Raw genomic sequence first — 27,204 nt, forward strand, 5'->3', positions numbered from 1 at the left:
GGTAGTCATTATTTCGGCCAATTTAATAATAAATTTGTTTAAATTTTATAAAATAACAAAGAAAGAGAGAGAGAGAAATGGGGTTTAACGTCCACTCGACACAAACTAGGTCATTTCGGGACTAACATATAGTTTAATTTTATTTACATAATTTGCTTGCGCGTAGGGTTCTTTAGCAGTGGGAGGAAACCGGAGGACCCGGAGAAAACCCACGAGGTTGGACAGGCGACCCTACTCCTTGCCACGTACAACCGTGGATTCGAAACCACGCCAGTCGACTCAATGACAGACTTTATGATACAGCGCGCGCACGCTAACCATTCAGCCATCCAACCCCCCAAAATAACAAAGAAAGCAATTTCAGTTTGAATATATATAATAATTGTACCAATGTTATAATTGGTATAACGGGTATTAAGGGCCCGACCACCCAGGAAATTTAAAGTAACTTCAACCCAAATCCAGGGGGGGGGGGCAGGGGCAGGGGCTACCCCACCCCACTCCACGAAATCCACCCACACCCCCAACATGCACCACCATATCCCACAATCCCCAATTGATTTTGGCAAACGATAACTGTATCATGTGATGTACAAAGAAGTTTGACTGGTTTGCTAAACAAGTTTTAAGTATATAGGCTGAACCATTGCAGAGATGTATCATTTGTTTCATGGCCGTTTGAATTCAGCAGCCTGTGATAGTCATATTTAGGCTATAATTTATTTGAAATTTTCCCAGCTTCCTGAAATGAGGCCAGGAAGTCAGATATGAGAGGGCGGTAGAAAGTTCAATCGCCACTAAAATATCTCATAACACTATTAGCAGACGGCTTCTACCATTCTTCAATCGTCGCTTTATCGTGCGTAGTTCTCTTCACCGTATTCTTTATAGCGAATGATTTGACTGTGAGTCACGTGACGGTATATCAAAAGAACGTAGTATGTAGACGTTATGTGTTTGTGCTCTTTATAGTTCATGTGATTAAATTGGATTTATAATAATAATATGGAAGTGAGAATGGATATACGGGTATTAATAATATCCTTTGTTTATACTAGCCTTATATCATCGCTGCCCATAAACCACATTCGACATATCAATATATACGTAAGTATGAACCTTATTTCTTACAGGGAATGATAAATATTTGACGTGTTTTGTTATGAGTTTGTCTATATAAAGGGGTGTCGAATTGCAGCTATGTAGTGTATAATAATAGTAACGCTTTTGTTAAATTCGTAATACGTTAATGCTATAATGAAACGCTTCGTTGACTCCGAAACCAGGATAGTATTGACAACATTACATTTTGTATTGCAGTCTATCGTTCGATACCGCGGTGCTTAATTTCATCACAGTCCAATGTTGATAATAATCTCATTAAAGCAGACGTCGGAAATAGTTCGTCTGCTAGATATGTTCATCAAATTATAGATTGTTGTTCTGTATACAGACAACTATTATACACACGGTGTAGATTACTGTCGATATGTACGTCAATCATGTGATTAAAATTATATATTATGCAATTGTTACAGCATGTATATAGGTTAGATATGCGCGAGACGTTGAAGGTGGGGCCTACAATAATGGACCATCGGCTATTAGGCTCCGAATATAAGGTTTCCCTTTCGTAAATGTTGAATTCTAGAAGTGGGGTCGATCCGTCTGTTCTATTAGTATAATGTTGGTTGCGCCATTATTGATTGGGCCCTATATATGTATGAACACGAGTTAACAGTGCATGTCTCAGTGTATATGAATTAAAACAAGCTTATTTAAAGACCCACTTAGAGATAAATGGACCAGTAATAGTATAAAAATAAATCAAGATCTAGGACAATTTACAATGCAGCTGATTTTATGTACATTCTTTAATGTTAATAGATAAACCCAGCATCAAAACATATAATAGAACAAACAGTACATGTATAGAACAAAGACAAACCAAATGTAAATAAAGAGGAGAAAATGCACCATGTAAACGTTAAAATGTTAATAAGTTGTTATGTAAATACACTATTAAAAAAGTCATTCTTTTAACTGATCAACCCACCTGTCTCGCGCACAAAAACAGCCATGTGAAAATGGAAAGTAGGTATAGACGTTAAACTTGGAATACAAAAAACATACCAAAACTCAGCTATGGTTTCTCTTGGAATACAAAAAACATACCGAAACTCGGCTATGGTTTGTCGAAGTTCAAAAGTTGTCCCACGCCACCGCACGTAAGGTTAGAAATAGCCCCACTCCCGATTTCTTCCGCCTTGCTACAGCATTTGACTACAAAAAAATTACTGGAATAGAATTTCCTTAATTTCCAATTAAACTGACCCCAAACTGTACTGTACATAACTTTACAAGAGAGAGAGAGAGAGAGAGAGAGAGAGAGATTTAACGTCCACTCGACACAAACTAGGTAATTTCGGGACTAACACATGGTTCAACTTCATTTCAATAATTCGCCTAGCAGTGGGGGGAAACCGGAGGACCCGGGGAAAACCCACGAGGTTGGACAGGCGACCCTACTCCCTGTCACGTACAACCGGGGAATCGAAACCACGCCAGTTAAATCAATTACAGACCTTATGATACAGTGCGCGCACGCTAACCATTCGGTCCCCCCCCCCCCCCCTTAACATATAATAAACCAATTCCCATTGAAATAAAGGTGAAACCTCACCGCATAATTATATGATTTGATTAAACCCAACTCCTATGCGAAATTTCTGTTTGAACCGCTGGAAGGAATATCAGTCCAAAAATGGCCCAGTTTCGTTCAAAGTTTACAAAGATTGTGTTGAGTTGAGAATTTCTCAACATTTGATGTTCCCTGCAGACGATATCACCTCAGGTGGAAGTGGACGATCGAAGAAGCATCTCTAAAATCTTTTGATATAACTCTTATTAATACAACAGGACATATAATATACCATTGGTATTTTGATTTTGTTTTCTTAAAGAGTTGCTCATTCTTGCTATAATAATTCAAAAATACATCATCAAAAAAGAAAATGTTGAAAATTTCAGTCAAATTACTTTGTTCTGAACGGAATTGTCACTGTTAAAAGTTGTTTGGACTAGAAATAGCAATCAATTGTGTCTTCACCGTCTATGAGAATTGGCGATCGTTTGATTGACAAGCGATAACTCCACCCACATATTCTCGATTATCAAGTAACATGCTCAATGGGCGATGGTAGCCTCGCTTGGCAGGCTTCATCACCAGTTTCCGGTTGTGACATCAGCGAGTAACGGTAAACGTTAGCTTGGTCCGCCATTTATTGATTTAATTTTAAAGGACAATATTGGTGCCAGTCATTATTACATATGTGTTAGAGCTGGTTAAACACATTCCAAATATACTTTTAACACAGAGATCATTGCTACGATAGCTGAGTAATACAGGTTTCCCGTATCGGAAGTGACGAACGCCAAAGGAAAACACGAGTCACGGCTCTATATAACTGACTGAAGCGACGAGTGATAACAGATACACGGCCGAATTTCTGCTCACTAATAATTCCCTTGAAGACCAACAGTTGTTGTGTGAGACTGTGAGAGGATATCTGACAATTCATAAAAAGAATTGACTGCCACTAGATAAGAGAACATGAAAGAAAAACAGAAAAAGTCCGTGCATTACCATGTATTTATAAGGTATAGAATGAATATAAACAAGGGAATATACGGACTATTTCTATTTTTCTCGTGTTCTCTTATCTAATGACATTCAATTACTTTATTGAATTGTCAGATATCCTCTTACAGTCCCATATAACAACTTTTGGTCATCGAAGGAATTATTAGTGAGTAGAAATTCGGCCGTGTATCTGTTATCACTCGTCGCTTCAGTCAGTTATATAGAGCCGTGACTCGTGTTTTCCTTTGGCGTTCGTCACTTCCAATACGGGAAACCTGTATTACTCAGCTATCGTAGCAATAATCTCTGTGTTAAAAATATATTTGGAACGTGTTTAACCAGTTCTATCACATATGTGATAATGACTGGCACCAATATTGTCCTTTAAATGGACGAGGCTGTTTAAATCCAAACTGTGTCCAAGCCATCCGTGGGTCTACAGAGTTGATTTTAAGTTTGTCGTCAAAATAAAGGTCTAATTAAAAATTTCTGTAACATCTGAAGCCTAAATAAAGACTTGCAATAGGCAGATTTAGCTCTTGCATTAATGTATGTTTAATTAAATGCTAAATTATCAATTTAAATATGCTTTAGCGTGAAAAGCCGTGGAAAATTTGATATTGTCCGGAACAAATAGGAAAATGACGACCAGTGGCTTTGAAGACAAATAAACACAAATAAAATGGTTTATATGAGTAGAATATGTACTGAATGGTAATTATCCTTCTTAAATGACGTATTACATGCTGAAATCGATAAAATCAATATAAGTATTCGCCATTTCAATACTAACTGGAAAATCATTACACAATATCATTTGGTCGTCGCAAAAGAACAGAATGTAATGTCATTGAAACATCCTTTAAAGACGGTATAGAAGATAGCATAACGAAGACAAAAAATATACATTTAATTTGCACCCATTTATCACAAGACAGTGCTTTTTAAGAACTACAGAGAATAATATTTAACGATTAAAGAGACAATAAATAATATTAAAAATTAAAGAGACAATACCATTTAAAAATTAAAGAGACAATATTTATCAATTAAAGAGAAAATACTTTTTAACAGTTAAAAGAGACAAAGATATTTATCATGTAAAGAGACGTTGCTATTTAACAATGAAAGTGACAATGCTATATAACAAATTCACTATTTATCCAGATACACAACTATTTAAGTACTAAACATGTAAACTTTCATATTGATTTAAAACAAAGGATCAGATTGCATATATAGAGAGAGAGAGAAAAAAATGGGGTTTAACGTCCACTCGACACAAACTAGGTCATTTCAGGACTAACATATGGTTCAATTTTATTTCAATAATTCGCTTGCACGTAGGGGTCTTTAGCAGTGGGAGGAAACCGACGGACCCGGAGAAAACCCACGAGGTTGGACAGGCGACCCTACTCCTTGTCACGTACAACCGGGGAATCGAAACCCCACCAGTTGACAGTATGATACAGCGCAGCGCGCACGTGCTAACCATTCGGCCATCCAACCCCTCAGAGATTGCATATATGAATAATGAGAACATTTCATGATATTAATTGTCTCTCATCAAAAGGTGAAATAAACAAAAGCTGGGTGACGTCACTTATAAATACTTCAGGTAGTTTCACCTTAGTAACGAATAGAAATGCCTACACTACTGATGTCTTCAGTCTTGCTCCAGCCACAGTAGTTGATCGTTCTAAAGACTTCCTTTGAGCAAGTTTTGTAGGCATTTGATGACAAAAATGTTACTGGTCAATTATTCCCTTACTTTCTAATTAAACTGAACCCAAACTGTACTGCACATAGCTTAAACCGTACCACATAAATTCATAAATTTAATAAAATCCAACGGCTATGCGATATTTCTGTCATTTTTAAAATGTCCCCCAAACCAGAATTAGAACACACACGGGATTAAACGTCACCTTGAAAATGTAGAAAAACTATTCGGTAAGTATTTCAGTGTTCCACTCTTCGCTATTTGTAACATATTACTTATTTCCATGCAAACTGTGGTGCCGTTACAATAATGCAGCTATGAAAAGCGTAAAGTCGTTCGGATTTTTTGAAAAACCGAGACTCTGTGTACGTTGGAATTCAAGTAAATAACTCGTAATAGTTGGAATTTGACGGAAACGCGGAAACGCCATTATCGTTTTTTTTGTGTTTTTTTTTATTGTTTTGTATGTTTTTTGACTGAATTGAACAAATGAATATATTTTTATTGCACTTCGGTCATGTCGCCCTTACAGTGCATGAAATGACTCCGTCAAACTTGAGTAAACTTTCAATTTTTACATGTCTGTGAAATGTACTCCTATGTGTATAAAATTCCTGGCGACGCCCATCATCAGATAACAGTTCATTCAAAATAAAATATTTGCAATTACATAAAGTGTTCACTTCAATGTGACCGTTATGTAAAAAAATTCAGAAATCGTGTCTATCATTACGGATTGAGAAAGTTTCTAGGAGTTCAAACTTCTAAACATTCAGTTGAAGTGTTTAAAGTCTTCGGTTGTATATTAGGTATTTAACTGACCTAATTTAATAATTGGGAAATAATACGTCTGTGGAGGTCGAAGGAGTGATGGAGTGGTGCCAGAAAACAATTGCCTAATGGAACATATTGCATACCAGGTTGATGTTACCTATGCATAGAAGGGTGGCAATGAAAATGGGCAAAATCCTAATTGACAATATTTAAACATTGAAAATTGTTTTAATACGCCCACGTCGGTCCAGCTTGTGTACGCTCTATGGGCTAAAATTATTATCCTAATGCTTTTATACACAGTGTTGACGGCCATGGAACGCAAAAGTGACAAAAGTTCGTTAATTTTCAGCAATTTCCGATAACGACTGCTAGAGTTATTGCTCTTGATCACTTTGATAAATCTTTTGGACGCTCTAGTTTTTTTTAAACACCGGAAGTAACCCGTTTCGGCTGTCAACGCAACCATATTTCTGTCAATCCATCATTGCAACTGTAGCTGCTATTTTAAAAGATATGACCCTATATGAATATCAAAATCTGACTTTCATTAATAAGGTCATAAAGTTGAAATACTTATACCTAAAAGTTAGAAATGAAATGAAATCAAATGGGGTTTAACGTCCTACTGTTCTGCTCCTATACTGGGCTAATGAAGACGGGCATACGCCATACAGTGTGCTATGAGGGAAATTTTGCCCGGGCAGCCGCACTATCGCCTACTCTTATATCGAATTCCAACTGCATGTGGATCTTTTACGTGCATTCCAATATATACACGGGACCTCGGTTTTTCGTCCCATCCGAACGACTAGACAGCTGTCATTGTCAGGCCCTCCGTCCTGCATCACTGACAAGGGGGAACCACGCCGGAAAATCTGGATGAACTTTCTCGGCCAATGCAGGGATCGAACACCCGACCTCCAGGCTATAGGGAGCCAGCGTCTTACCCACTGAGCCACGTGATCCCCCACCTAAAAGTTAGAGAAATTATAACAAATATCATAGTTAAATTGTTTGTTCCGGTGATTATCAATTACTGTCGTTGACAATATGGATAATCCTTATCTGCAAATGGGTGGATTGTGTTGGGTAGATAATTATGACACTTATCTATGTAGCAAACTGTGGACCTGTTTCCGAGTATGACATCATCACAGCCGCCTTGTAACTGTGACGTCATAAAAAATTGAAGTCCGTCATTCGATGCGAAATTGTCCAAGGAACAAGCATGCTAAGTTTCCTGTCGATTTTACATGAATTGGGGGAGCCTTACGGTTTTTATTTCGGGAAAACATGGCTCCTATTAACAACAAGATGAGAAGCGGTCCACGGTGGTTGTTTGGTTAGAAATCTAGACTCGAGAACAGCCTTCGGGATATGACAAGCCCAATTTTTAATTGTCAGGTGGCGCCTGTCTAGTACATGGAATCATCGCGATCCCGGCATTGCGCACTAGAAATCAATATATCTGTATGTTAGTCTTAGAATGACCCAAGAAAGTCTCGACAAGACGTTAAACTCCATTCTATCCCCATATGTCGTATATTATACGCTACAACAGGTAAACACAGCAATAGTGATATAACGGTATAACTCTGTGATCTCTATATATATAATTGAAATTAAAGATGGCAAAATAAAAAAAAATACATTTTTATGCTAACGTTTTCACCGCGATAGCATAAAAATGTACTTTTATTTTTCCATCTTTAATTACCGAAGAGCAGCTTTGATTAACCATTCTACTATATATATATAAATCTAGTTACGACAAATGTGTTGACTGATATAAGTTAATAAGTACTTACTGTACCCAAATACTTACCGCCCACATATATTTTTCTTTAACTGATGTTATTGTGAGTTTTAGGTAAAAACCCAAGACAGTTTTAATTGCGGAGATTACATAAATAAACAAAATTATAGGTATAAAAGATGATGTGATATACATATAGTATATATAATATATCAATTACATCGTAACCAATCATGTCATTTCATTGTAAATCATTAATGTTTCCACTGAGAGATAATTTAATTGTACATGCAACTCGATTACTTGTTTAAGCTAGATGGCGCATCAATCGCCATACAAACTACAAACATAATACAGCAGAGAGAGAGAGAGAGAGAGAGGGAGGAGAAATGGGGTTTAACGTTCACTCGACACAAACTAGGTCATTTCGGGACTAACATATGGTTTAATTTTATTTCACTAATTCGCTTGCGCGTAGGTGTCTTTAGAAGTGGGAGGAAACCGGAAGACCCGGAGAAAACCCACGAGGTTGGACAGGCGACCCTACTCCTTGTCACGTACAACCGGGGATTCGAAACCACGCCAGTTGACCCAATGACAGGCCTTATGATACAGCGCGCAAGTGCTAACCATTCGCCCCCCCCCCCTCTAATTTCAACTGACGGGATATCACTTATCTGACTAGTCATTGTGCACAGTGGATATATAATAGCCAAAAACTATGAGAATACCTTCTCTCCCGGATTCCTTGTGTTAGTGAAGCTGTGTCTAATTGTTACACGTTACACTACTTGTGTTGGGGAAGATGCATCTAATTGTTACACATTACATCACTTGTGTTAGTGAAGATGCATCTAGTTGTTACATATTACATCACTAATTGTAATCTAATAATGATAGTATACTATAACATTCTTTATATTAGTGTATTTGTGTTAGTGAGGATGTTACCCCATCCGCCATCATTAGTCCAATCGGTACAGAACAGAAGGACGTCAAAACCCTATTTCATGTTGCCCTTCTTGTACTTGAGTTAATGAAGATATATCTTATTGTAATTTATTACCCCACTTCTCATCAACTTTCAACTACCGGGAGTTCTCGAGGAACATTCTAGACCTAACACCAGGATCGAACGTACCCTCTGAACCATGGATAAGATTCGCTTGTAGTGTGAAATGATGATTTTATAAATAATTGCTTCAATCCAATTTAAGTTTGTAGTTCGAACGGGGTAAACGTTAAAAGGTATCTCATTGTATTATAACCTTAAGAGTTATGGGATATTGTAACCTACCTATGTCTGTGTCAGTTATATCTACTGATAATGTATACTATACCTATATCATGTATATAAACAAACTGCTGATGATATTTACATCTGTTCTGTATCTCAGTGCAAACACACACAAGATCATTGACTCATCTTTCTTGAGAAAAAAAAACAATTTTTTTTTTTTTTTTTAAAACACAAAAACTTGAGAATACTGTTAAATTGTTAAATCTGTTGTTAAACCCTTCGTGTACAATGGGTGTATTATCGTGACCTCATCTTATTCTTTCGATTATTTGTCTGGAATATCGGCCACTAGGAAATGAAATGGGCTTTAATGTCCTATTTTTCTGCACCATTCGGGGTTAATAAAGACGGACGTACACCATGCAGTGTACCATGAGGGAAATTTTGCCCGGACATGGGCGTTTCCGCCTTCATCGAATTCCAATTGTCAAGAGTTCTTTAACCTGCACACCAACAAATAACCAGACTGTTTCTTACCACCATCCAAACGACTAGACACCGTGCCTTACCAGACCCTCCGTCATGCACTGATCCCCCCCCCCACCCTGGGAGTTGAATATGATAACGTAAATTACATAGTAGCAATTCCTCAACTGTTTCTGTTGTGATTTATATATGTATTAACATATTATTGATTTATTTTTAGGGTTATTTAAGTAAATATGGGTACATTTTAGAAACCAATTGGGAATTGAAAAGCAAAGACGAACGCATCAAAGAAGGTCTTATGTAAGTTAATATTTTAAAACATTCCCCATTAATATGAATGATTCAGAATGAGATGGGCACGAAACAGGCCTCTGCGATATTAACGAACCGACTTCTATTCTTACGGTTCTCTACTACATGCTTGAATTTAAAGGAGGCAAGTCTAACTCAATATCATCCACAGTTTTCGACATTGCAAACACGACTTATTGGTCAGTATAAATCAACATTGATTTAGTTATCTTACCGAGAAAGGATAGGCTTCTGATATCCAATATTTAAGACAAAATGAAAACTTTAAATTGAATCACGTGCCAACTCAATAAACGAGGCTAAACACATCTCACACATGAGAATACTATTGTTGTGGACTGGAATAACCAGACGTCAAAGACTGCCATTCAATTTGGGCTCTTCTCGTATTTCGCCGAACATAACTGATTAGAAATTACAGTAAAAACAGAAACGATTGAATGTAAATTAGTTTATATACATTCGAAATACATCATTATACGCGTTGCGGCCAATATGTGTCCATTTCTAGGTGCCAAAAAATAGCGATTTAGCTCCGTTAAGACGCTAATGCCCTTTGATTTGGGTTGAATTAAAGTGTAAAATCAGGTTTATCTGACGTGTTATTTTTTATTAGTAATGCCGGTTTTTATTACCCCAGTCGGGGCAGAACAGTAGGACGTTAAACCCTATTTCATTTCATTTCTATGTAAAATAATGGGAAAAATGAAAACGATTAAATTTTCTCTCATAAATATCAAAAGGAAATGTTGAATTTAGTTGTTAGGATGGCATGTTTCAATTTTTGGGCGGTACAAAAGTCGAATGGAACAACAGATCTTTGATATCTAAATATATAGGCTCTATCTGTGTAATTAGTATTATAAAAGTATAAAGATACCCTCTTTCTAAAATAACACAACACGTCAAACTAAATAGAAAGTTGTGTCATGATCCTTCCTTTATGAAGTCGATTTGTCATTTTCCGGAATATTTTTTTACAGTTGATTTTTTATATTGTTATACAGGCATTATGCAAGCGCCGAATCTGCCTATTGCAGGTCTTTCTTTGGGCCTTAAATGTTATATAAATTATTAATTAGACATTTATTAACATGACAAGACCATAATCAAATCTCGATGCTCCGATTTTAAGTAGATTAGAACAGTTCGGCCATTTAATGATTTAAATTAAAACTGGAGAAACGAAGTTAAGACTCGAATGACCAGACAGTGGTTACGATCAATGCACACATCTTGTTAAAACTACAACTACAATTAATTTGAATGAAATTTTCAATATATTCATTTTGCATTATCTATTTTTTTTAAATATTATAACGAGAACGACAAGTTCATCATCTAAATCTTAAATAATGCCCCTTTAACATTTCAAAATTATTTGTTCATTCAAACCGTGTGGAATTGTTCCTTAAAGATACGGAGGAACCTTATCCAAATTTAGAATACTTTTATATTAAATCGCAGAATTGAATTTCAATTTCCTAAGATCTTCTGAACGCGATACACATGAACTCTTTTGATTTTGAAGAGCCCTATCGAATTACGCAATTTTTGGATTGTAAAGTCATCCCTGCGTTCACAATTTACCCATCGAAGCTTTATTACAATCACAAATATCATATTTATTATATCGTTATGATATACATGAGTATAATATCTGTAATAACTAAATGTGTATAGTATCCTTATGACTACACGTATATACTATCTTCACTGTTTATGACCATATGTGTATTATATCTTACAGTAAGTTTCAGAAATATCATGATATTCCGAGGACTGGGGTATTAGATACTGAAACATTAAAGTTTGTGATGACACCTCGCTGTGGTGTAGCTGATAATATACCTGTAATAGTAGAAGATAAAACTACCAGTTCTAATAGAATTAAACCAGCCGAATATAAAGTTTTTGGTAAGTTCTGACTCAACAATCTAGCTTATGTATTCTTAATTTCTTCTCTTTATTGGTCTGTGAAGATAATGTGTTTGTTACAAAGATGGTTTGTGTTATTAAATAAAATAACTCAGATTGATTGATAGCGTGATTTATCAAATATGACTTGACATACAATCCGGCTATGTGTTTTCTTAAACATTAACAGTCGTGTATTTTTTATTATATGGAAAGATTGCTAGCTAGAGATAATAGAACACTTTAAATACCTCCATACAGTAGTTTATCCACAATGCTAGAGTGTAAACCGAGATATAACCAATTTACACGCTTTTTGTTGCTATAAATTGTAATAAAAGAAAGGGTAGATGATAGTATAGCACAGTTCCCAATAACACCCAACTCATTACTTACATTACGGCTCACTTACTAGTCGAACGAATTTTACATAATAATTTTATGGTTTAGATAAGGGTCAAGCGCAATCAAAAGTGAAAAAGTAAACGAATTCATCAAGAAATAATGCTACACAAGACAGCCCTGATAATGCAGTGGTTCTCAACCTTTTTTAGCCAACGGCACACCTTGGAACACCTGACAAAATAGCGGCACATCTGGCTAAATATATATGAAAAATATTTGAATTTTACAAAATAAAAACATGGTAAGTCAGACGACATACAACCGTAGACAGAGACTAGTCATAAACACATAAAATGGCTCAAACTAAATAAAGAAAAACATAACTATGAACTTGGCAGTAGACACCAGTGAATACTCAGTTGGGATCACGTGGGTTTTCGCATTTTCTTAGTATGCCGTTCAAAATTCCGCGGCACACTTAAGAAGATCTCGTGGCACACACTGGTTGAGAATCACTACGATACTGGAAAGGAAAGGAGAGGTCACCTTGTCCCATGATCCATTTTCGTCACCAAGCACCGTCGGTGTGCTTAAAGAAAATCCCTTTAAAATAGATTTGCAATAATGCCTGATACCAACTGATTTCGCTCTTTTTCTTTTTTTAAGCGGACAGATGGCGAACAAAAAAGTTAAAATGGTATGTTACCAGATATACCAACCAAGTTACTATAGATAAACAAAGGTACGACTGAAATAAATACTTTACTATCTCGTTCATTTCATAAACAATGTGGAGCCATGGCGGCTGTGTGAGTATGTGTCTGGCTCAATAACCAGGAGGTCTCCGGTTCAATCCTGGTGTTCACGGAGCCTGGTGTGAGTAGTACATGACAGAGGGTCTAACTAGTAAAAGCGTCTAGTTACTTGGATGAGACGAAAAACCGCGATTCCGTGTATACTATACTTAAGATTTTCTTACAGTTCTGAATCCAATCATTTGGATATGACGTTCCAACAGTATTCTTGGTTGCGTGGTAAGAGCAATAATAATATTACCATACCTGTGGCTTAAACAGATATAAATAACATCGGGCGCCTTGGTCACCGCGTTAAATGACGTCAGTCACTATAGGGTCTACAAAGTCACAGATTGTTGACACGTGGAGTCACAGAGACACGCCCTTTGATGTTATTTAACTGTTTTAGGTCAAAGATAGCAATGGCGTGCTGCGGACCATGGTAATGCCGCGATTGATAAGTCGTTGGTGGAGTAAACAAACTGGGTTTAACGACCTACAATTCGGCACCGACTCTGCTAATGAAGATGGGCTTACACCATGCAGTCTGCTATTGGAATAATTTATCCCGGACAGTCAAGGGTTCTTTTACGACTAGACATTGTCCTCCCTCCCTTCCCCGCGCTGCACTCACTGACAAGGGGGAAACTCTTGGTCAGTGAGCCACCGTCTTATCCACTGAGCCACCGCTACTCCTATATATATAGTAAAATTGTGAATTCAATACTAGCTGCTGCAGAATAACATCGCCTGATCTGGAGTGAAAGAATTTGTTTATCACACATTTCATCGATAATATATAAACCATTAAACAAGAATAAAGAACCATGCCAGAAATATATTTAATTATGATCGCCTGGCATCAGATTCTCGGTTATAAACATTTTAAATGGTTGTGGGGATTGATTCGGCCAATTTCGTGTAATTTCATTGTTAGTCTTGAAATTAATTCCACACAGCTAGTTCCCAAGTGGTACTTTATGTTTCTTGAAAATTAGTTTGATATATATGTATAAAAATAGATAACAATATACATCCACCACCCGGTATTCTAAAAACTAGAAAACCAATAAAGATACACAATTCATATAGATCTTTGTTGCACAATACTACAAACTAGGGGCATGTGTACTGCATGCGTAAAGACAGGCCCCGCGAGAGGAAGGGGGGGGGGGTGCAGCCGGTACGCCGCCACAGGGCCCTATGAGTCTATGAGACCCATGTTTGGAATATCATCTGTAAGGGCAATACCGAAGCGGAGGGAAAGTTACATTGGATTAAACTAAAAACTGTACTGTAAATGATATGACTACTTTGTAATACTATGTCACTAACCCATATGACAGTATGACAAAATGGTCCAACGACCTTAAAAAGATTTTTGATTCCTCAGAACTGAATCATCTAGATATGAACAGTATTTGGAAAGGAGGGGGCCCGGGGGGGGGGGGGCACAGAAGGTCTCGCACAAGCACACTTTTTCCTCTCAAGGGGGGGGGGGGAGGTCTCGATCAAGCAAAATTTTTCCCCTCTCAAGCGCCCAACGTAAAGCTATGTGTTGGCTGTCAAACATCGCCACCTTCTGTTCCCCAGTTGCTAACCAGAACAAAAATAAAACAATTAAAAAATTAAGACCCATTTAGCACAGTGTCAAAGAAAACTAGTACTTCCGGGTTATATAATAAACGGTAAGAACTAAGATATTAAAGGACAATATTGGTGCCAGTCATTATCACATATGTGATAGAACTGGTTAAACACGTTCCAAATATTATTTTATCACAGAGATCATTGCTACGATAGGTGAATAATCAATGTTTCAACAATAGGAAGTGACGAACGCCAAAGGAAAACACGAGTTATCCCTCTATATAACTGGCTGAAGTGACGGGTGATAACAAATACATGGGCGAATTTATGCTCACTAAAAATTCCTTCAAAGACCAAAAGTTGTTATATGAGACTGTAAGAGTATATCTGACAATTCAAAAAAGTAATTGCATGTCATTAGATAAGAGAACACGAGAAAAATAGAAACAGTCCGTACATTCACGGGTGTTTATTCATTCTATACTTATAAAAACATGGTAATGCACGAACTTTTTCTATTTTTCTTTCATGTTCTCTTATCTAGCGAGAGTCAATTTTGTTTATGAATTGTCAGATATCCTTTCACAGTCCCATACAACAACTTTTGGTCTTCGAAGGAATTATTAGTGAGCAGAAATTCGCCCGTTTATCTGTTATCACCCGTCACTTTATTCAGTTGTATAAAGGGATAACTCGTGTTTTCCTTTTGGAGGCAGACCACCATTAATTTCCCCATTGACTTCAATGTTAATTCTGGCCTCTTTGCCCACCTCCAACTTTTCCCCAAATTTTCGTTGGGATGAATGCTTTTCACTACAGACAGAGGAACAAATGGTCATGTCTTTGCACTAAAATTTGTATGAGGTTGACCACCAAAATTTTGAGATACACAAACTTGAAGAAGCATACTAAAAACATGTAACTAGTTGCCGTACATATCGCCGTAGCTAACCTGATAACCCTCTTATCCTTCCGCCTCAAAATCATGAATATTTACCAAAACCTGGCAGAAAATGTTAATTCAAACCCTCTTCGTCCATTCTAGACCAAAAAATCAACACAAATGGGCATGCAAAAGGGGAGAAAAGAGAGAGAGAGAGAATTGCTATAAATAGACGAACTACAATTCGTGGGTACCGAGATGATGAAATTTAATGGTGGTCTGCCTCCTTTTGCGTTCCTTTTCCTTTAACGAAACGAATGTTATCAAACTCGAACTATCGAACTACTAGACATTGATTCGGATTAATATTGTAATCATCGTATTCTTATCATAATCAGGTCATCATTTAGAAAAGCTCTTAGTATATGGGAGGAGGTGTCACAGTTAGAATTTGTAGAACAACGAGATAATGTAGATATTGAGATACAGTTTGTGCGGCTCGACCATGGCGATGAAAGTCCATTCGATGGTCCAAGTCGAGGACGTACAGGTCAGTATCATGTTCCCACGGATTATCTAATCTCTCCCTCAAGAGTCAACAGATGAATCATATGTTTTTCAAGCATCCCAAAAGGGGCTTGTCCCTCCCAAACATTATAATAAAATGTATCTCCATCTCAAGCAACTACATAAATACCATACCCCTGTCAGGCAACCTACGAAGTGTCATTTTCAATACCACCATCTATATCATGGTTAACTTCTTCCTTTAAATATCTCCCCACAAGCAGCAACATGTGTGTCATCTCCCCACAAGCAAGCAGCAGCAGGCGTGTCATCTCCCCACGAGCAGCAACAGACGTGTCATCTCCCCACAGACAACAACAGATATGTCATCTCCCGACAAGCATCAACGGATGTGTCATGCAGCAACAGACGTGTCATCCCCCCACAAGCATCGACTGACGTGTCATCTCCCATGTCTTTGTAAATACTGAACGGAAATGAACCATTTTTGGACTGATATTCCTTATATAGATTAGAATTTCACGATATTGATGTTTGCAAAGAATTAGCACTTCCTAAATTGACCATCAGCAACTTTTAGAATCCGCACTAGGACATCTTTTTCTTAGGCTTGCACGAAAGTCCATCTGACTCCCAAGTATCTATAGAAGCGTGCCCATCTATATATAAAGCATTTGAAGGTGGTTTATTGTTCTCTGGAATATTCACAAAAGGGTATAATCTCCTCAGAAGGCCATGGCCTTCTCAAGTCTAGCAAACACGGAAGGGTAATCCCCACCCCATTATCCACAGAGAGTCAACAGAGAGTCCACAGACTGATCATCTAGCGTTTAACCGTCTCCACATTCCCCCTCGGTCATACATAGAAGGGTATCGCCGCCTAAAGCCTTCCCATAAGTGTTGTCTCCCTTTCAATCATCCGCGGACGGAGCATTTCCCTTTCACTATCAACAAAGACCATCTTCCATGTATGCACCCACAGAAGGCTGGTGGTCAGTTCAGCAATAACGACCACTAACAGCACATGCTCATTCCTAAGTTTGAGGTTGTAATACTCGAATATGAAATGCTTAAATTAGGGTTGTATTCTTGAATCCTAAATTCAGATTGTGGGTTATTTTTCAGGAGTTGTTTTAGCTCATGCCTTCCCTCCAGGTGGCAGTGCAATATCTGGTGATGCACATTTTGATAATGATGAAAAATGGACAGCGGATATAGATAGCGAAGATAAAGATAAGAAATATTTAGAGTTAATAGCTGCCCATGAATTCGGCCATTCCTTGGGTCTAGATCATTCTCGAGTACCAACTGCACTGATGAGCGCCTATTATGTTAATTCTCAAAGACATTATGAGTTACATGAAGATGACATCGAGGCAATACAATCACTGTACGGTAAGCCTGTTGCACTTGTTAATTGCTGTCTGATTGGACTAACCTGTGACGCGAACGATTTTAACATCTAGTCCAATTTCAGTTACTTTTTTTAATGCGAATTTAGGTTATGATGATAATTGTTTTTTACCCCATCGTATATTTTTGATGAATTTGTACACCAATGAAGCATTGTTTATTTAATGGTTTCAAATTTGATTGACTGTTAAGATTAATTAAACCCTGTTCCAACGTACTAATAATCTTGATTAATATGAGATACAATGTAACAGTTAACGTAATGCAGTTATTTAGCTTCCGTTGATACTTTTCACACACCTTTTGGTTAATTAAGCATTGAATTTAAACAGGTGCACCATCAGGATGGAAGCCACGTACAACCCCAAAACCAACACCACCACCACCAGTGCCTGTTTGTCATAATTTATTTACAGCAGTTGTCTGGGGTAAGTTTTGTCCATCTTTCCTAAAAAAAATACATTTTCTTTTCAAATCTAATGGGGTAGAGATATTATGAAAAGTTCACTTTGCTAAAACACAAATTCAATAATATCAATCATACAAAATAGTAAAAGTAAAGATTGTTAAGCATTTGAAGCGTGTTCGTTACTGTATAGTCGTCACTAGGTAAGGTCAGACGTTGTCGCTGACAGGTACTCACAAAGGGCTTGATCTATTTCTTAAGGCAACCTCCAGATTTCGTTAAGGCGGCTGATATGTAAATAAGATTAGGGCACGTGACTGTTGACGAGATTGTGGGTTAGGGTTGGGGTAAGGTTAGCGCTAGCTCTGTTTACATCTCGTGAACTTTGATCAAATCTGGAGTAGACCTTAAGTAATAGATCTAACAACTCATAAAGGATGCTTTGGTTGCATTTGTCTTGACACTCTTCTCGAATACACGAGAAACCACCTGTGACCTCGTCAATCAAGGGTAATTAGGTCGTACAGACATTATATTAAACACAACTTTCCTCTCAGTGTGATGCGTTTAATGGTTGGAATTTGATTTTTGTATAAGCCAATCAGATACCTTCAATCCACCCTCTGCGTGAGGTGGTCAAGTAGTTTTTCCGATACTCAAGTGGTCTTAGTGACGACAAGTTTTCAAGGTTGCTATTATATATATATTTAAAGCAAAATTGCTTGATTCATGTGCATTGTTTATTTTTTAAAACAATATTTTTATTTAGGATATCTGAATTGGATTAGGGGGGTTGGATGGCCGAATGGTTAGCACGCGCGCGCTGTATCATACGGTCTGTCATTGAGTCAACTGGCGGGGTTTCGATTCCCCGGTTGTACGTGACAAGGAGTAGGGTCGCCTGTCCAACCTCGTGGGTTTTCTCCGGGTCCTCCGGTTTCCCCCCACTGCTAAAGACCCCTTACACGCAAGCGAATTATTGAAATAAAAATTAAACCATATGTTAGTCCCGAAATGACCTAGTTTGTGTCGAGTGGACGTTAATCCGCATTTCTCTCTCTCTCTCTCTCTCTGGATTGGGGAACAGGATTAGCCCATGTAAACCTCTCTCCCTGAATAAAGTAAAATATTTGAAGCGTTTGTTATAACCAATATAGGGTCTCTTAATCATTTCATGATTATATTATTAATGTCAGTCAGATATTCCTTTATGTCTTTGATTTATGTAAGGGTGGCTGTGAATGTGTTTCTAGATGTAGATATAAATTACATACATATCAATATATTATTTGTCTATGTCATTTATTATACGTCTCAAGTGATGTTTTCTTTTAAAGTTTAATCGCAAGAACATAGTCACTAGAGAAATGTAGATTATATACACATCAATATATAACGTTATCTATGTAATTTATTATACCTATCAAGCGATGAATTTGTAAAGTTTAATCGTAAGAAAGTAGATATAATGACTATGATTTATATAGTACCAAATGTTATTTGTTTTAAAGCCAGATAAAGTTACATAGTTCTACTGTAATTTGTATAACCATATGGTTCTTTACTAGTTTTTATTCTGGATCATAGCCAGGTTCACCCTGATCTCAATCTGGGTATTGGTGCTTATATACGATTACTAAAGAAAACCATTTGTTTAATTGTAGTCGTTGCATAATGAAATGAAATCGGATTTAACGTCCCACTGTTCTGCTCCAACTGGGCTAATGAAGACGGGCATACGCCATACTCTTATATCGAATTCCAACTGACAAGGGATCTTTTACGTGCACATCAATGTGTACACGGGACCTTCGGTTTTCTTCCCATACGAACGACTAGACAGCTGTCTTTGTCATACCCTCCCGTCCTGCACCACAGACAAAGGGAAACCACGCCGAGAAATTCCGATAAACTTTCTCAGCCAACGCCGACAGCGAACCCCCGACCTCCAGGCTAACGAGCCAGCGTCCTACCCACTTAACCACCGTGGCTACCTGTAGTCGTTGCGCAAATGAAGAAATCCTATAGGGTTAGATAACTCGGTCTACAGACTGGAGCTTAAGGACCCGGGCTCACTCGGTCAGTTGTATTTACGAAGGCCACCTGCAGATTTCCTCAAGGTCACAAGCTCTAACCGGGCGCACCCTGAGTCTCCTTCAAAAATACGTGATGCATCATGAACACGTTAAAGTTGAATGAGAGATTGAATTATGAACTAAACAAACTTTAGATAGGTCTGTAGAGATTATAAATTATTTATATACTTCCTTAAACAAAACTTGCAAATGTATTGGTGCATCTGTTATATATTGCCAAGGATGACAACTGGTTGTCACTAAATGAAGGGAATTGCAGAAGGTTAAACATGGGCAACTGGCATCAACTGAGTTGTAAGAGGCGCCCAGGTTGACCCTTTCCAGATGCATTCAGTTGAAGTCAGCGGCTCCCAGTTGACATAAACCCCCTTAAAACCATACATATAAGATACACGACAATACTTTTATGTTCAGCAATGTTTACTTCTTAATAGCTGAAATATATTTACTCACACTGAACTATAATACATCCTATTTCATCTTCTGTGGGCATGTAAATTGCGTATGTTTTTTGACCAGACACAATGTATATGGTTGTATATGGGATATATGGTTTAGGACCAGATAAAATGTATATGGGGCTATATGTTACAAACTGTATATATATATTTTAGGACCAGATAAAAGAACGTATGGTATATATAATGATAAAGTAATAGAGTTAGCTGATAAACGTGGTGTTATGGCTATACCACGATCACTACAGGACGTATTCCCTGGTTCACCTATAGGTGTTGATTTTGCTATTACATTACCTGACGGTTCAAGTACATTTATGTTTAGAGGTAAATATAGTTCAAATAAATATTTAATATCGCCATCTATTCTCTTTATATCCTTAAAGAGCAACATCAGTGGCCACAGATTTTGCAATCTATTAAAATGATAAACGTGGTGTTATGGCTATACCACGATCACTACAGGACGTATTCCCTGGTTCACCTATAGGTGTTGATTTTGCTATTACATTACCTGACGGTTCAAGTACATTTATGTTTAGAGGTAAATATAGTTCACATAAATATTTAATATCGCCATCTATTCTCTTTATATCCTTAAAGAGCAACATCAGTGACCACAGATTTTGCAATCTATTAAAATGCTGATCCTAGTCGTTTAATTTATTGTAGTTTGAAATATCGTTTACTTGTCTTCACTACAGTAGGACCTAGAAGAGTTGACAAATAACCCGGGATGTGGTTTATGTGAGGGATTAGCCTATCAAATGGCTCATTGAGTCGAGTTCTTATCGTCTGGCACCGGGAACTATGGGTAGACATTCTCAGCATAGGAAATAAATCAAAGAAAAAGTTGTATTTCCGAATACCCTCTTAAAACACCGACATAGGAGCAAAAGCAGCTCGCATGATCCCTGACGCGATCTCGTACTGTAATCAGTTAGATCTTCATGTAGTGAAGGCCAACGAAAGTATAAAAAATATGCCCCATCAGTAGTCGAATTTGCCCATCAATTAATTCAGTGCGATCCTTTACTCTGTTCTGTAGCAAAAAGTTTTACATAAAATATTTTTAAACAAAGAACATGCATATAGGTTTCAAGAAATTTATTGTAATACATGTAAGTGCAATGTAAAGTTGTTTATTCTCAAGTGCAATGTAAATTTGTTTATTCTCTTCATTAGCCCAGGTTAGGAGCAGAACAGTAGGACGTTAAACCTCATTTCATTTTCATTGTAATGTGACTGTGTTTTCTTACGTGTAACGTAATTGTGTTTTTTCTCAAGTATAATATAGTTGTGACTTGTTAGGTTTAAAGTGGGATAAGTTTTTTTGTTGTATTTGTAGGTAATAGTGTGTGGAAGTTTAATGGTTATGTTTTAGATGAGAAATATCCTACTATGTTTAATGTACAGGATTTACCTGAATCTCCTATAGGCGTCTTCTCTTCTGTAGACAACAATAATAATATAATATATATGTTTGGAGTAAGTATATATTGTATGCATACATATAGAATGCTTTCCCATATATTTAACATATGCTACATGTTGACGTAAGTTTCAAAATCCTGTCTCAGTTTTGGAACGAAGTAAAAAGAAAAAACTTGTCCTTGAAATCTGGAACATAGCGTGATTGAATGTTTGATCCCCTTCACAAAATAGTGTGTAAAATTTGTGTATTACATAATACTTTGGCTCGATCCCAGTGATGACCAGCAGAGTTCGTCTGGATTTACCAGGATGATGCTCAATGGAGGAGTCGGCCTGGAAAGAAAAATCGTCTAGTAGTTTGGATGGGACAAAAATGGAGTCAAATTATACAATTGGCAGCACGTTAAAGAGTAGGCCGTAGAGCCACTGTCAGGACAAAATGTTCATCATGTCACACTGCATGACATTTGGTTGTTTACACTAGTCCGGTTGCTGCAGAAAGTTAAAACCTAATTATTCTAAATATATATTATTTTGAATAAACTGTAGTATTTGTGGATACTGTTATTCAGATGCAGAGATTTTGGCGCTGGGATCCTGAGAGAATGTACGCTGATAGAAGTATTATATCTTATGCATCTAAAGGTTATTGGTTGCTTGATCTATCTAGCTTTGGTCTAGTTACAACATGGAATGATGGTGCTGTTTATTTCATAAAATCTGACAGGTAAATATCTTAAGACATGGACGACACAGATGCTGGTTTCTCGACCTAAATTATGTTGAGGGGACGTTTAACCCCCTTTCTCTCACTCTTTGAACAAAATTAGATCCAGCAGGATGCAGAAAAAACAAACTCCACTAGACAGGGACAACAGTGTTATTAGTAGATTTATGCTTCTAAGTTACACTACGTTACACGATAATCTACCTTTACAAGTAACCCCGAGTTTAAACATGCATTATGCAAGATGCAGGTCTTTCTTTAGGCCTGAAATGTTTTCTAAAGTATTAATTAGACATTAATTAACTGATCCAGGCCTTAATCAACTCTCGATGGCATCAGATTTCTCCGATATTAAGTAGATTAGAATGGTTCAGCATACTTTGATTTAATCAAATATGGAGGACCGGGACTTAGCTTCGATCAACCAGTACTGTGGTTGAAATTATTGCACACATCTGTCAAACCCTCAAAGGTAGGGTGACCCACCATAAATAAATATCTCCAAATATCTAGACAATTACGCCACAATATTTATATATATGCCAAGCCTCAAATCAGTTTCACACAATTATAGTCACTAAATAAACGATTATGTTGTACTTAATAAGCTATGACCATTAATCATCTATAAATAATAGACTGAAAACTGGTTCCAAGTGTCGTCCATAACATCCAGACACTTTTGAGTAAAAGATAGGTTACGTGCCCTTATTTTGAAATTAGTCTCGCTTAACCAGTCTATCGACCATTCTACGTCTGATTGACAGGTCGGGATAATCAAGACTACTTTTTTACGAAACATAACAGAAAGCTAGAACAAGGAAATTGAATTTAGAAATAAGCACTTTAGACAACTCAACAATTGTTTTAAGAAACTTGTAAAAGTAAAATGAAACTACTGCTAGTATCATGTTCCTGCTAAAGAAAGTGATTCAGAGATAGTATTTGTACTAAACCAAAAGAAGCCGCTCTTAACGGTACAGTTAATGATAAAGCAATTTAAAAAATAAAACAAACGTAATTTCTAAAGCTGCTGTAATAACCAAGACGCTAAATTTTACTGCTATTCAAAATCGTCAACAATAGATTTTTTACGGCTGTAATAGTTGATATATTTGTAGAGAATTGCACGTGCGGTGGCTATTTATCGACTCAAAGAGAGTGCGGGGTAGTCAGAAATCAGTTCGAGACACGCAACTGAAGCGTGCACATTTAGCCGTGTCGAGACCAACTTTCTCTAGAGTGCAGGGTCACCCTATCAAAGGCTAATATTCATTTTACATCATCTACTTTCGAACTATTATAGCAAGAATGGCTAGTTCTTTATCTAAATCTTACATAATGTATCTTTAATATACGATTCTAAATCAGAGGCTAGTATTGTGGACGAACCAGGGTATGTATACTTTATAGAACACCATATGCCATTTCTCATTTCGTGTCACATGATGTATTCTTAGCATTAATATTTTGATTTTGATTGTTTGTTGCAGTCATACGGTTATGTTGGGTAAAACAGTAGCAGATGGATATCCGAAAAAGGGAGTTCCGGTCTGGGTACAAAATGGTTGCCACAGCAGGTGAGTTGAATAAATAAAGGATTTGTGATTGATACCGTATCTCGTGTTGAATAAGGGTTTGTTATTGCTACCATATCTCATGTTGAATAAAAGTTTGTGATTGGTACTGTATGTCACGTTGAATAAGGGTTTATGATTGATACCACATCTCAGGCCGAATAAGGGTTTGTGATTGCTACCATTCATGTTGAATAAAGGGTTGTGATTGGTACTGTATGTCACGTTGAATAAGGGTTTGTGATTGATACCACATCTCAGGCCGAATAAGGGTTTGTGATTGCTACCATTCATGTTGAATAAAGGTTTGTGATTGGTACTGTATGTCACGTTGAATAAGGGTTTGTGATTGATACCACATCTCAGGCCGAATAAGGGTTTGTGATTGCTACCATTCATGTTGAATAATGGTTTGTGATTGGTACCGTATGTCAAGTTGAATAAGAATTTGTGATTGATACCATATCTCAGGCCGAATAAGGGCTTGTGATTGGTACCGTATGTGAAGTTGAATAAGGGTTTGTGATACCATATCTCATGTTGAATAAGGGTTTGTGATTGGTACCGTATGTCACATTGAATAAGGGCGTGTCCTCAATTAGTAGTTTAACTCTTTCGGCGTATGAATCATGTCCCATTTAGCTATTATAGTGAAGAGTGTTGTCAACGAGGTAGGGTGTACTTACTATGTCTATATGAAAGACAACACTTCTCATTGACTTCGGAGGTAACGAAAGCTGATCATTTCTGTGTTATTTTTGAATGATAATATATTTTTTTATAATTTCAGCTCGTCCAAATTAACAGCATATGTATCCCAGTTATTGATGATAGTGATATCCTTAATTACATATCAGCTCACATGATTTAATTCAGTGTTTGGTATACCAAAGATCTTTCAACCAAGAAGGGGAGAAAACTCTCAACAATTTATACGTTTCATATGTTTTTAGTTAGCCTTGTGTATGTCATGTTGGATTGGATCTCGCTCACTTTCATCGGCACCATGGGATCGACGAGCGAGAGTATACTTGAATGTCAAGAAGTGTCTGCCATTTTGAATAAAGAGGTATCATTCACCATTCATTTATAGCCGTGACTTCATTGAACCCGTCCAATGATGAAACAAAAATAATCCAGATCAATCGAAAAACGTGTCTTAACTTTTCAATGTTCAGATCAGTTGATCTACGACGAGGACCATTTTATACGCATATGTAGTCTCAACAGTGATTATTGGCGATTTCACACCAGGGAATTATTGCTAGCTGTGCTGTGATGATATTGTAAAAATATAAGCTGAATCTTGGTAATCATAATTTATTCCCACCTATAATCATAATAGACTATTCCATGTGCATCCCGGCATTGGAGGACTTCAAGATGCATTAAGACCCTAATCCTATGGATTGGTTATTATCTTTTGTATGTTCGTTGTAGGAAATCCGATGTAAGTACTTTTAATGTAAATAAACAGTAATAATAGCGCGCTTTATTGACGTAAGATCAGAAATGGTCTAAATTAATAAGTTAGTGAGAAACTGAAAAATAAGAAAAGAAAATTCACCGCAGTACACACTAATTTGTCTTGTTTAAAGCCTCGTCAGGAAAAACAACATACCCGAGAGTGAAAAGGACCTTTATCCATGCTTCTTAATTAAGAGTACCGTATCCAAGATTTTCGAGCTTTTAAAAATTTCTTGATATACCAAAGCACAATTAGAGCACCCGTTCGACCCTCTAAACGTATTTTTTTTTATCTGAAAGTAATGACGAGGGAATATCAACTTATTAACTCTAATTTCCGAATAAGTCATAAAAAATCAAACAATTATTACGAGTTGTCAACCGCTCAACTTGGCGTTGCTATCTTAGCACGCGCATTACTCTCGCGTTATTAGACAACTCCACTATTCGACCACTCTTTGTTTTGCATGTCTGATAATAATGGTGGTCGTGTGAAAATTTGTAGATCATCAAAACGGTTCCCTTAATGTTTTTTGTATCTTTAAATTCAATAGTCTACCATGTGGATAAATTTCAGTTACAATTTCGTTTTGTTTGTTTCTGAACGTTATAACATATTGTGGGAGAACGATAGATCGGGGATGGTCCTGCACATATGACGTCATATGTGGATTGCGCGTTAGGGTTAAGGTAAGGGTTAGGCTTTGCCCAAGGTTATGGTTGGGTTAGCATTAGCCCTGTTTCCATCTCGAGACTTGACGAAATCTGCAGGTCCTAACCCGAACCCTAACCCACAATCAACATATGACGTCATATGTGCTAAAATGTGCAGGACCGTCGCCGATCTAGCCTTCTCCCACATACATGGTGGTGCAGCGTCAAATAGGACAAACTGATCCGTGTTGATTTTTAATCATATTGCTATAGCGAACTATCATAATTCTATAAAAAAAAATCCCAAGGCCTGTTTTTGAATTAGTGAATTTACTTGATTAAACGTTGTTTCTTTTTTGTATAATATTATCATCACAATCCCAACATGCTCAAATATACAACTCTAATGTATTTATAGAACTTAATAGTCTTGTAATATTTTTATGTTGTTTAGATTTGCTTTTTAAAAAAAAACACTATGTACATTCCAGTATTGATTTTTAAATTGTATGTAGTAAATATCATTGTAACAGAATGAACTTTTTATTATTGCTTCCCCCCCCCCCCGAACTGAAACGTGCACACAAAGAAGCCTTGATTGATCTGTTAACTAGAACAATGTCCTTCTACCATCGGGGGGTTGGATGGCCGAATGGTTAGCACTCGCGCGCTGTATCGTAAGGCCTGTCATTGAGTCAACTGGCGTGGTTTCGAATCCCCGGTTGTACGTGACAAGGAGTAGGTTACCTGTCCAACCATGTGGGTTTTTTCCGGGTCCTCCGGTTTCCTCCCACTGCTAACAGACCCCCATCGCAAGCGAATTATTGAAATAAAATTAAACCATATGTTAGTCCCGAAATGACTCAGTTCGAGCATTGTGCTCAATATCTGAACGCAGCTCTCCGCGGACAACTTCCGTGTTAGTTATAACCTTCCTAAGCATGGGCTAGTAATACACAGTTTCACCAACTC

General features: G+C 37.2%; 1 protein-coding gene and 1 long non-coding RNA gene across 2 annotated transcripts; both read left to right on the top strand.

Annotated features, from left to right (window-relative positions):
• The first annotated feature begins 650 nt into the window (after positions 1-650).
• LOC126823417 (matrix metalloproteinase-9) lies at positions 651-20,801 on the top strand. Its single transcript, XM_050552251.2, has 8 exons — positions 651-1,107; positions 9,846-9,928; positions 11,691-11,857; positions 12,869-12,944; positions 15,871-16,022; positions 17,126-17,395; positions 17,746-17,841; positions 20,530-20,801. The coding sequence occupies exons 1-8, from the start codon at positions 1,006-1,008 to the stop codon at positions 20,799-20,801; spliced, it is 1,218 nt and encodes a 405-aa protein (XP_050408208.2). The 5' UTR covers positions 651-1,005.
• LOC130013199 (uncharacterized) lies at positions 20,799-26,767 on the top strand. The gene is made up of 5 exons (XR_008788558.1): positions 20,799-20,917; positions 21,722-21,861; positions 22,380-22,534; positions 24,028-24,114; positions 24,902-26,767. It is a non-coding gene; the product is annotated as an uncharacterized LOC130013199 (long non-coding RNA).
• Positions 26,768-27,204: the final 437 nt, after the last annotated feature.

The sequence above is a fragment of the Patella vulgata genome, chromosome 6, assembly GCF_932274485.2.
Source record: "Patella vulgata chromosome 6, xgPatVulg1.2, whole genome shotgun sequence".
NCBI lineage: Eukaryota > Metazoa > Mollusca > Gastropoda > Patellidae > Patella > Patella vulgata.

Coding starts and splice junctions, on each gene's coding strand:
- LOC126823417 (XM_050552251.2), top strand. CDS start 1,006: ATGGAAGTGAGAATGGATATACGGGTATTAATAATATCCTTTGTTTAT. Junction 1,108..9,845: donor TTCGACATATCAATATATAC/GTAAGTATGAAC, acceptor ATTTATTTTTAG/GGTTATTTAAGTAAATATGG. Junction 11,858..12,868: donor AGCCGAATATAAAGTTTTTG/GTAAGTTCTGAC, acceptor TCTTTTTTTAAG/CGGACAGATGGCGAACAAAA.